We start from the raw sequence: 13,007 nt of genomic DNA on the forward strand, positions 1-13,007 counted from the left end.
TTAACCCCTAATCTGCCGACCGGAGCTCACCGCTACTCTAATAAATTTTTTAACCCCTAAAGCTAATTCTAACCCTAACCCTAACACCCCCCTAAGTTAAATATAATTTTTATCTAACAAAATAAATTAAGTCTTATTAAATAAATTATTCCTATTTAAATCTAAATACTTACCTGTAAAATAAACCCTAATATAGCTACAATATAAATAATAATCCAATCAGATTGAGCTTGCATTCTATTGGCTGTTCCGATCAGCCAATAGAATGCGAGCTCAATCTGATTGGCTGATCGGATCAGCCAATCGGATTGAACTTGATTCTGATTGGCTGATTCCATCAGCCAATCAGAATTTTCCTACCTTAATTCCGATTGGCTGATAGAATCCTATCAGCCAATCGGAATTCGAGGGACGCCATCTTGGATGACGTCCCTTAAAGGAACCTTCATTCGTCGTCTAGTCGTCGGAAGAAGAGGATGGATCCGCGGTGGAGGTCTTCAAGATGGAGCCGGTCGTCATCGGATGGAAGAACATAGAAGATGCCTCCTGGATGAAGATGTTTGCCGGTCCGGATGTCCTCTTCTGCCCGCTTGGATCAAGACTTCAGCCCGGAGGATGGATGTCTTCAGCCCCCCGCTTGGGCTTGGATCAAGACATCGGAGCCTGGACGGATCGCTGATACCCGGCGAGGTGAAGATAAGGTAGGAAGTTCTTCAGGGGCTTAGTGTTAGGTTTATTTAAGGGGTGTTTGGGTTAGATTAGGGGTATGTGGGTGGTGGGTTGTAATGTTGGGGGGGGGGGTATTGTATGTTTTTTTTTACAGGCAAAAGAGCTGAATTCTTTGGGGCATGCCCCGCAAAGGGCCCTTTTCAGGGCTGGTAAGGTAAGAGAGCTTTGTACTTTTTTATTTTTGAATAGGGTAGGGCATTTTTTTTTTCAGGTACAGCCAAATCCGAAGGGAGGTGCTAGAATTTTACTTATTGTCTGATATAAAGGGCACCACAGTGGGGGAAACGTCCCCTACATTTACCGATAGGGACCCAGGATTAAATATTAGCAGTGTTTAGCATGTGTGCGTAAATCTAGATAACCAGGTAACAACATCTTGCAAAGCAATATATACTGGAGTAAACTTAGCGCATACACTACTCTAATCGCTGACTCAGTTGGTGCACTGATATTGTAAAACTTTCTTACATAAGATAGATAGCCTAGACATATAATGTAGTCAACATCCCATAATAATAAGTATACTGTGCAAGGGTTGCGTAGAGATTAATGTGTTATAGTATCCAGAGTGAAACACACAAGTGATCCAAGCGAGATTACATGCAAACACTTTGAAGATGTAGTACAATCCTCATTGTTCTATGCTAATCCTACTCTAGGAGCTCACATAGGGTTACGTTATCTTGCACAGTCGTTATAACATACCCCATCATCCTTGTAATAGAGATATAGTATTATCTGCCTGAGCTTAATGTATGCAGATATCTGGGGACACTATGAAAACATGGAAGCAGAGATGTAAACCTTAGGTGTCCTTATTCACTCTAGCAATGTGTATAAATAATGGAGAGTGTTAGCATACAGTCATGAGAAATACCCCAATGTGTAAGTGATATAAATATGAGGCAAAAATACTGGAAAAAGCTTAACATTCATAACTATTAACATTAAGGCCCCAATTTGGCTACTCTTAAATAAAAAAGGGCTGTGTTGCACAGTAGTCAATCTGTATGAGTGCTGTTATACCTAGTTGCATATAAGGAGAAGTCAGTTACACATTCTATGCAATTTTAAATACTTTTCATCATTAATCCGGTATCGTGAAACAGTGACAATAAGCTAAGATTATAAACAAAGTATAATTACTAAAAGGTTTATCATTGGCGTGCTGTCTAGAGCTGAAGATGCAATATTAGATCCACTTGTATGCTTCATTAAGCATTGCATAACGTTCAGGACCTGACTTAGGTATATTGTGAGGGTAGATCACCAGACATCACCATTAGTTTAGCCATAGTGTCCTGTGGGTTTAACGCTACGGCCATAGTCTCACTTCTCACCCCACTCCTTGTCTAAAGCCCAACATCACCCATTTAAATGCACAATCAATAAAAATTTTCCAGAAGTATTAAGATAAGGTCTCTTATTGAATAAGAATTTACTAAACTAAACATGTTAAATAAGAATATCAACACATTAACTTGCTACATGCACGCTGGGGAAACTGCTGCTTTCAAATATAGAGAATTTTGCTTGGAGTATGGCACATATGAAAATGTCTGCGGTGCCAACAGACAGCCGATCCACATATCTTGGGACCCACAGATCGGGTCATACTGGTTAGAGAGCCGTCATTTAGGATCATGGGGCCAAAGCACACAAAGGCAGGCCGCATAAATAAAACAAGTTTATTCTGTGCCGGTATGAGTAGTAGATAGGCCAGCCTGTCCATACGCCCGCAAAGGTGTCTCAGCAAGATCTCCAAACCGCAGTGCTAACACAGGGTGGAAGAAGAGGAGAAACCGTCCACTTTGGAGATGTACACTGCGTGTGGTTCAGCTGAGTGCAGGCGCGCAAGATGCGAGGAGAACTAGCTCACTCCGGTTTTCCAGTAGGGGAGACTCTGCGTAGGTATGGCCCCGCTAATCTCTCCGTATCCTTGGGGAACCAATAGATGCATGTGTACAGCCAGACAAGTACACTGCAAGCCAGCAAGGCGATGGGAAGAGTGAGACCTGCTGGTAGGGTAAGCCATCTCTGGGTTTACAAGCTGTCGCCCAGACATCTCCACGGAGCGGTGTGCAATCAAGTCGGCGTACCCATCTTCCGTATCTCCCACAGCTGTTCCCCCTTGCAAACCCGCACTGAGCATACTTTGCTCCCCCAGACCGGTTGCTCCTCCTAGGTCAGAGACAGAAGGCAAGTGTCCGCTGCTTCCCCGGGTCGGGGCAATCCCAGAGGGGTAGGACACAGTCGATAGAGAGCGCCGAGCAGCAATCCCCTGGGTAGTGCTCTCTTGGGCGTCTGGGCCCACAGCCTTTTCTACATACATTTTGGCGCCGTCATCTCCCGCACCCAGGGGTCTAAGGGACCAAATAAGCCGATCCAGTCTGGTCGTTAGTTGGCGGCCATAATCTTCAATAAGGGCTATTATAGCCATGTGGAGATCCGCCATGTTTGCGCCCCTGCAGGATAGGCCGAGATGAATAGCCTTGATGGGTTATAGATGTGCTCCCGGTTGTTCTTCTGATCGCTTTACTAAGCTCTTAAATAGGGGTTATAGTATATCTCCCCTTTTCAAAGGGGCATCAGAATAGAGAAGTGCCCCAAAATCTTAGTCAAAACCGGGAGCTACAGCACCGTGCATCCATTCACTTCGGCGGTTAGCTCCGCCCCCGTAGGGCATTTTTTTATTTTGGGGGTCTTTGTTATTTTATTAGGGGGCTTAGAGTAGGTGTAATTAGTTTAAAATTGTTGTAATATTTTTCTAATGTTTGTAAATATTTTTTTATTTTTTGTAACTTAGTTCTTTTTTATTTTTTGTACTTTAGTTAGTTTATTTAATTGTATTTATTTGTAGGTATTGTATTTAATTAATTTATTGATAGTGTAGTGTTAGGTTTAATTGTAGATAATTGTAGGTAGTTTATTTAATTAATTTATTGATAGTGTAGTGTTAGGTTTAATTGTAACTTAGGTTAGGATTTATTTTACAGGTAATTTTGTAATTATTTTAACTAGGTAGCTATTAAATAGTTATTAACTATTTAATAGCTATTGTACCTGGTTAAAATAAATACAAAGTTGCCTGTAAAATAAATATTAATCCTAAAATAGCTACAATATAATTATAATTTATATTGTAGCTATATTAGGGTTTATTTTACAGGTAAGTATTTAGATTTAAATAGGAATAATTTATTTAATAATACTTAATTTATTTCGTTAGATAAAAATTATATTTAACTTAGGGGGGTGTTAGGGTTAGGGTTAGACTTAGCTTTAGGGGTTAAAAAATTTATTAGAGTAGCGCTGAGCTCCGGTCGGCAGATTAGGGGTTAATGCTTGAAGTTAGGTGTCTGCGATGTTAGGGAGGGCAGATTAGGGTTTAATACTATTTATTATAGGGTTATTGAGGCGGGAGTGAGGCGGATTAGGGGTTAATACATTTATTATAGTAGCGGTGTGGTCCGGTCGGCAGATTAGGGGTTAATAAGTGTAGGTAGGTAGCGGCGACGTTGGGGGCGGCAGATTAGGGAGTAATAAATATTATGTAGGTGTCGGCGGTGTTAGGGGCAGCAGATTAGGGGTACATAGGGATAATGTAGGTTGCGGCAGTGTGTGGTCGGCAGATTAGGGGTTAAAAATTTTAATAGAGTGGCGGCGATGTGGGGGGGCCTCGGTTTAGGGGTACATAGGTAGTTTATGGGTGTTAGTGTACTTTAGAGCACAGTAGTTAAGAGCTTTATGAACCGGCGTTAGCCCATAAAGCTCTTAACTACTGACTTTTTTCTGCGGCTGGAGTTTTGTCGTAAGAATTCTAACGCTCACTTCAGCCAAGACTCTAAATACCGGCGTTAGAAAGATCCCATTGAAAAGATAGGATACGCAAATGGCGTAGGGGGATCTGCGGTATGGAAAAGTCGTGGCTGGAAAGTGAGGGTTAGACCCTTTCCTGACTGACTCCAAATACCAGCGGGCGGAAAAAAACAGCGTTAGGAGCCTCTAACAATGGTTTTGACGGCTACCGCGCAACTCTAAATCTAGCCTCATGGAACTTTGTCTTTGGTACAGAGATAAGACAGTATGTGGTGAGACCATGTTTATGCTAGTAGGTGCTACACGTAGTTATCAGATAAAGATGTTTTTCAATAAGAGCATAAATCAGGAGATTTAGTTTCATAGCATAATAAAAGGTCAGTATTAGTTCAGAATGGCTGAATAGATACAAGATGGGGAAATAGAGACAAGATAGAGGTAGGTTGGTTATATATTCTTAAACATCATCTTTATTTTTAAATAAAATAACTGTACTAGGCAGTATTTTGGGGCTAAAGTTGGCGGGAGTGGGGTGTTTGAAAAAAAAAATGGCACTGAAAAGTGCTTTTACATTGCGGCCTATGGTAACTGTGTGTTCCCAGTAAATATATATGTTTATATAGATATATAATTATGTGTACATATGTGTATATACACATATTAACACATAAATATATATTTATATAAGCATAAACATATATATTTAAATTTGCTGCCATCACTGCACTACTTACCCCATTCACTGCGCTTAGATTCTGCTGGCATCAGAACGAGGCTACCATTGGAGCCTATGGAAGCGCGCTCTCATGAGTGCCATGCTTACCAGCAAAGTGAATGCGAGCTTGTACTCGCATTGCTGACCACTTGTAATACCAGCACTGGTATTACACAGTGGGGCACAAATGAAAGTGATATTTAGCGCTCCACTTTTAGTCTGGCCCTTTGTTTTTCATGTTTCTTTAAGGCAATACAATCAAATCAAGATGCACATTCTGTAAAATATAGAGTATATTGATAATAATTTGCAATTTATGTCACTAAAGAAGAAAGAAATGAATGTTTTTTAGGCTTAAGTGTTTTAGTGCACAATTTCTATTTACAGTTACATTTTAAAATATCATGACATTATTTTTGTTGTAGTTTTTTTTATAAAAATGTAATGCAAACTATTGGCTTGAGGATTATGCCTTGACTAAGCACAGCAAATACAATAATCATTTAGGAATGACACATAAAATTATGCATACAAAATGTATGGTCAAAAGTCTGTGGCTACAGAACTGAAAACAAGAAAAGTTTTGGGGTTTTTTAGCTGCTAAAATTAAAAACTTGCCAAACACATTTCTAAATGAAATACCAATTTGAAATACATTATGCAAAATTATAACTCAGAGAAAACTTTGTTAAATATTTAGTTTTACAAATAACAGAAACTGAATCTAAAATATGTCCTATTGTCTGAATAAAATCTCATATATCGCAATTAGATATGAAGAAGATTTGCTTGAAAGAGAAATCGGCCTAAAAAAAAAAAAAAGAAAATATGCTTCATGTAAGATATTACATGATCTATAAACCAAACATAACATTTCCACAGTAAGGACTAATTATTATTTTATTTTCTGCATCTTTGAGGTGGACTATTACCCCATGGTGGAGTCACAGTTTTACTTGTGGGAGGATCGAAGATTTGATTCCCCAAAAGCTCTATATCTGGGAAGGGTAATGGGTGAGTTTTCTGCTTCCTGAACTGAATTTTTTTTTTAAAGATTTTTATGCATTTTTTACTCATGACAGATTATTAAAGAAGCCTTAGTAAATTAATAAATGATGGTCTGAACTGTAATGCATGGCTGGAGTCAGAATTACAGAGAGAAGTCATACATTTTGAAGTCTAGGCTTCATTTAAAGGGATAATAGCTGGAGCATTTTAATATTAAATAAATGGCCGTTTCTAAATATGTATATATTCTAAATATGATTCTAAACATATTGCAAAAGGGTTAGATACATGGGCCGCTTTTACATAGTTTCCAATAATGAATTTTGCGGCAGCTGAAAAAATAAATGTATTAGTAATTCATTGACATGTCTTTAAATATATAGGGCCCCATTTATTAAAATAGTTTTTCCATTAATGTGTTTCCAATGTCTTGTTATACAAGCTGCAGAGTTTAAAATGTATGAGAAATTGCTTATTTATGTTTATGTTTGCATATGAAATAGCTATTTTGCTCTTTGAAACCACAATCCATTATTTTGGGTTCAGCTTGCAGGGAAATCAGATCCTTATTTTGTCACTTTCTGTACACACACTCTATATAAACTTTCATTATAGGTAGGGATACTACAAGCAAAATCAGCTATTTTAAATTCTAAGAGGTAAAGGAGCTATTTGTAAACAAGTAGCTCCACGCAAGCAGGTAAAATGGATCATTAAGAACAAGTTAAAGGGGGGAGGAATTTAGGGTAAACTGCCCCTTTAAGTAGCTGCAATCTCTTAAACACTTGTGACTTGAAGCCTTGAAGGGGAAAAAAAATGAATATGTTTGTAAAACGTTGTGCTATCTGAAGCACTTATTGCAAATGTGTAGGAATGTGCATGCTTGGCACTTACTCCTGTGTGGGTAGATAAATAATTGACTATCATGGCTGCCACGAGGAAGTGGTTATGCATGTCTTTTAGAATGAGAAATTCTTCTTTAAAAAGTAAAATTTGTAAACAAAGCCTATTGTATTTTCAGATTTTAAAATACTCTTAAAAACAGGGGCACTTTCCTTCATTAAACTTTACAATGAAGCTAATTTTTTTAAATACTTACCTTTGTTTTTAGAAAGCAGACCAGCGATTCTCTGGCCACAGCTCCTGCTGTAGTTAGCACATCGGTGACGAATCCGGCTTCCTCCAATTGTTGCGTGCCACCTTTGGCGTCCAGCTCTTGAGGCCACACAACGATTGGAGAAAGCCGGATTTGTCATCACTGTGATAACTATTGCAGGAGCTGCAGGCAGAGGCTCACAAGTCTGCTTTACATAAAACAAAGGTATTATAAATAATTAGCTTCATTGTAAAGCTTAATGAATGAAAGTGCCCCTGTTTTTAAGAGTATTGTTAGATACCGGGCACTTATTCATTAAAATTTTTATGCACTTTAAATGTTCTAATGTGACACTACCATGAGCAACATTTTATTATTAACCATTTGGTTAACACCTGCAAAGGTTAAAGGGACACTAAACCCAAAAAATGTCTTTCATAATTCAGACAGAGAATACAATTTTAAACGACATTCCAATTTACTTTGATCATCTAATTTGTTTTATTTTTTAAGATATCCTTTGTTGAAGAAATAGCAATGCACATTGGTGAGCCAATTACATGAGGCATCTATGTAGAGCCACCAATCAGCAGCTACTGAGCCTATCTAGATATGCTTTTCAGCAAAGAATATCAAGAGAATGAAACAAATTAGATAATAGAAGTAAATTAGAAAGTTTTTTAAAATTGCATGCTCTTTCTAAATCATGAAAGAAAAAATTTGGGTTTCATGTCCCTTTAAATGTTGCTTTACCCAAATGCTAAGAAACATCACAGGAGGGAGCCTGACATGTGACTATGGCAATTTTTACATAGTTGCTCATAACACTTATAAAGTGTTAAAATTAGCGCTTCACAAAATCGTCATCAGCCTCTGTATAACGCACAGTTTACATATTTTGACATTCCATTTTACCAGTGCACAGAAACATCAGCAGGTTGTAAATGTTTTCCTTGTAACACTAAGAAAAAAATTTTCGAAAGGAAAAAGGTCACTTTTATTAGCATCAACATCAAAACTGTATATAACACAGTTCTGCACATGCAGCCTTTAACTGGAACTCTTAGAGATAGTCACATGTCAGGGAGTGTGGGTTTGCTGAATAGTGGTAGCTATGGAAACATGTATATGGGCAGCATTTATTAAAAACAGGATGTACTTTTGACATGTCTTTAAGTGCATTGGCACAATATTTCAAATTCTTTAAACATATATCGACTCTTTCTGATCAGGTCAAAGAAAGCTAATCCATGCTCAAACAATATTCTCTTTTTTTATTTTAGAAACAGGAGTAATAGATTCAGAGGTGCAAAAATTTAACACACCTGGATTCAGGGGATGCCTGTCAGATGTGCGCTTTAATAACATTACTCCTATAAGAGACATCTTCAGAACCCCTGACTATGCAGCTGTCATTACTATGAAGGGATCGCTAGTAGAGTCTAACTGTGGCGCCATGCCCAGTCAAATTATTCCCTTACCTCCAGATATGGATCCCTGGTACATGGGAACAGGTAAGCAAGCAGATGAAATGCAAAAATTACTTAATCCCGAATATGATAAATATATGTTGCACAAAATAGCAAATGTGGCAGAGATATATTCAATACACTTATTAAATTGCACATTTCTGGACAATGGAGCAACATTGTCTCATTGTGGTATATTCCAGCCCTGATTTTTGCTTGTTGGACAGCTTTTCATCATTTGATAAGCCATTTTCATATTTTAAGACATTGCAATTTGCAATTCATTCGTAAAGAGCGCCCCCCCCCCACTTTAGACCATTAAATGTGGCTTTGGAATACAGAAATACATAGATATATAACAATGGAAGTTATTTAATGCAACCCATCTTAAACCTTCCTTGTGAACAATTACCAGTTTGATTACTCCAGATAGCTTTCTAGATGTCCATCCAAGTGACTTGAGCATGTTCACTATCTATCTATCTATCTATCTATCTATCAATCTATCTATCTATCTATTCCAGGCACTTTAGTATAGCTTTATACAGCTGCCAAAAGAGCTACAGTATTTGGTTATTTATATAACTTTGTTTGATTAACTTAATGAAGCTACACATGGGAGGCAGATATATATATATATATATATATATATATATATATATATATATATACCAGACAAGTGTAATATCTTAGTATTCACACAGGCTCTTTAAATACCTTCATTGTGCTAAATTCCAGTGTTTTGTGTATTTCTGTTCTAGCTTTGCCTTATATTCATGATGATGGCCTGGCTGGAATAATTGCATGTAAGTATTGTCTACATGTGTTGGAAAAACGGTACTATGTAATTACTAATATATAGTGTATATAAAGACAATGTAGTTTTGGTCTGTATGATTTCCAATAGTATAGTGGAAATGATTGTGATGGGCAAGATAAATGCTGGTAGATATTAAGTTACTATGGTATGTTCTCTGGAGACATGACATGAAACAGGATTTGTTTACTTACACATAAATAACTTTATTTTTGTTATGATTGACATCACAATAATCAGGAAATGTTTTATTATCATTTAATATAAAACCAGCAGTTGGAGAAATGCAACAATTTTAAATAGAAGACTGTTCCTGTCCCCACCCAATTATAACTTTATTTAGTTTTATTGCTTAACAAATGAAAGGCAGTAATAAGGAGAGCCAGTCTGAAAGAACACAAAGCAAGAAAGGGTGGACCTTCATATGAAGCCACTCAGTGAAAAAACTAAGTTTTTTTCCAGTTTGTTGTGACAGCATAAAAAACAGTCTATGAATTATTACCATTAGGTCAATACCAAAGCAGTAGAAATCATGACAATGGAGGGAATAATGTTGTGGAGACAGCAGGAAAATAGTTTTTATGAGAAAACATTATATCAAGGTCACTGGCCACATCCAAAGTTCCTCCCACAAGAGATGGGAAGACAAAAATCCCTGATATCCATGAAAATTAGATAAATAGTAGAAGAGACTTGATTTAGGAGTATATATCCTGCAGTTTGGAAGAGATACAAAATATATAAACTGACCATAATTATCAAAAAGAGGAAATATTCCTGAGAGGCAGAAAAATACTGTAAATGGGGTAACAGGGAGGGCTGAAGTGCTCCAATCTCCCAGGAGTAGTACAAGAAAACCTTATCAGGAAGAAAACTACTGTCCGAGAGCACCTGAAGAACATTAACTATTGGAAGAAATTATTTTTTTTGTTTATCAAACCTATAGTGAGCCCTGAACAAGTCTTGTACAAAAATGACCAGTTAAGGCATAGAGCACAGGAGTACAGGAACAAGGTCACTAGAACCAAGTGCCAACTCCAGTAAAACACACCTTGAGATAAAAGAACTAGACTCAAGGGAAGAGGGACCAAAGAACCCACAGCAAGTTAATGGAAATCTACGATGATCTTATCAGTGCCATGAGAGTAGGCAAAATATGTAAGCTTGTTTAAAGTTCCAAAGACATAGGGTCCAAACAACGTAACAAAAAACTTTTAAGGCCTCATCCAAGCCATCCTGATTAAGGCCTTGGGTGAAGCAAGAAATGTTGATTTTTACTTTTTTCCAACCTTGAATAGTGAATAAAGGCCCTGCTTTAATAAAAGGGATATAGATTTCATATTTTATTTCAGTTTGGGGGACTGGCTATACCAAACCATGCCTGCTTCAAAATGTTGGTAATGTCTTCTTTCTAAATATTGTTTTTACAGCACAGAAGCAAAATATCATTCAATACATTTAATATGACACATTATTATTATAAAAGCAAAACAATATTACAATTTTATATTGCTGTTACAATTGTTACATTATAGTCACAAAATATTCTTACTTGCAGAGAAGGCTGTTCTGTTTACTAATTCAAACCAAGGTATCAAATTTACTGTGACTACAGATACAGATCTCTGAGGAGCCCGAAGATCAGATACTAGATTCTTCTCCAGGGCTTTCTAATTCAGCCTATACCTTGTAGGTATTCCCTTTCATGGAAAAATTAATTCAGACCATCTTCCTAGCCACAGAGAATTTCACAAAACCTGTGATACCAATTATTACAATGAGAGAGTTTTTATGTTCATACAGTTGTCTCTAATTAAATAGAACTAAGTTTCAAACATTTGTTCTTAATTTTGCCAATCTCAAAATCTTTATTTTATATTGGTGGAAAACACCCCTCAAAAAAAAAAAACTTTAGTCAATATTTTGATAATACAAGCTAGTGTCCCACCCAATGATGTGACATTCTTTCAAGAATCCGTGGACTGAAAGGTTGTCAATGGCTCCTACTCATGAAAAAAATCTAAACTAATTCATAAACCATATTTCCATGGTCTAAACTTAAAAATTGTGAGTTTCTTTATATATGGAGTGCATTCAGCAAAGGGGCAGTCACTATCTGTGTCCCTCTGGTCAGTTCTTGGTTTTGTTTTGTCAGTTATATCAAAATAGGACTACAGGGTAACATATGTCTACTTGCAACTAAAATGGTACATGACTTAAAAAATAAATCTTAAAAAATTAAGGCATTTTGTCTTTTGCCTTGCTGAATAGGCAACAGCCTTTCTTAGGTCTTGTTCTAATATAGTCAGTCTACCAGAATCTCTTTAATACATCATCAAGGGGCACGCCAGAGGAAAGCGTGGCCCAACAGAAGCAGTCGGAATGCACTACAGCACTAATTGTGACCTAACCCTCCTCTCAAGGAACCCTTCTGGTGGGTATTATGGGGTTTCTGAGAATATTGACGATGGAAGGCTTGAATAAGTCTTCAAGCATGAATGTCCATATCAGGTACCATGGATCTTTTTGTAATGGGGTACCCTTTCCAGTTGCAAAGGTAAACAAAAAAGTTAGTCAGAAGCGCTGAAGCATAATTCTTAAACCACACTCTAATTTCCTACCCCTCCCACGCAGAAATCAATAGCAAACACTCAAAAGAAAAAAGTGTGAGCTGGCGCTATAAAGAGCTAAGGTAAATTAATAAAACAAATCATATATATTATTATATTCCTTCGTTCATCATTACAAAGAAAGGCAATTCTGTAATATTCATAAAACCAATCTCACTTGACGCCAATAAACATGTGAGGTGGAAATGACCAATGAGTGCTTCGCAAAGTCTGATCACGTGACTACAGACTGCAACACAAAGGTTTATTACTCCAGTCTGGCTGAGTTTGTGTACAAATCATCAGTAAGGTACCTTACATTAACAACACAAGACTTAGCTTTCACCTTTTGAATTTTCACCTTTTGATTTTAGAAGGGAGACATCCCGAATATGGATTTTATATTTTAATACCCTATTGATTGGTTCTATTAATATTGCAAAAATTGCTTTTTAAATGTTGAACAGAGGAGTATTTAATTAAAGATAAGATTGGTTTTATGAATATGATGAACAAAGGATTATACTAATATATACAATTTTGTTTGATTAATGTACCTTAGTTTTTTTTTTTTTTTCCAGTGGACCAGGTACTGAAGATTTTTGCCTCTCCATCTGGAATCGAGTATATGGTCAATTTGTTGAGAACCACAGGTTTCAGTAGGGATACATGAAACACTGGGAGAATTTGTAAATAAGTAAGAAGCAGATGATAGGCCACGGGATTAATTCTTTAAAGAATGTGA

The 13,007-nt window shown here is 37.0% G+C and overlaps 1 protein-coding gene across 1 annotated transcript in view; it reads left to right on the forward strand.

Annotated features, from left to right (window-relative positions):
- Window positions 1–13,007, forward strand: part of CNTNAP1 (contactin associated protein 1) — a 258,073-nt gene that overhangs the window by 239,450 nt on the left and 5,616 nt on the right. The window contains exons 21-23 of the mRNA XM_053699377.1: window positions 6,184–6,277; window positions 8,651–8,881; window positions 9,598–9,642. Of these exons, the coding sequence (XP_053555352.1) occupies window positions 6,184–6,277; window positions 8,651–8,881; window positions 9,598–9,642 (370 nt within the window). The remainder of the gene's footprint in view (window positions 1–6,183; window positions 6,278–8,650; window positions 8,882–9,597; window positions 9,643–13,007) is intronic.

The sequence above is a fragment of the Bombina bombina genome, chromosome 1 (assembly GCF_027579735.1).
Source record: "Bombina bombina isolate aBomBom1 chromosome 1, aBomBom1.pri, whole genome shotgun sequence".
In the NCBI taxonomy this organism is placed as follows: Eukaryota; Metazoa; Chordata; class Amphibia; order Anura; family Bombinatoridae; genus Bombina; species Bombina bombina.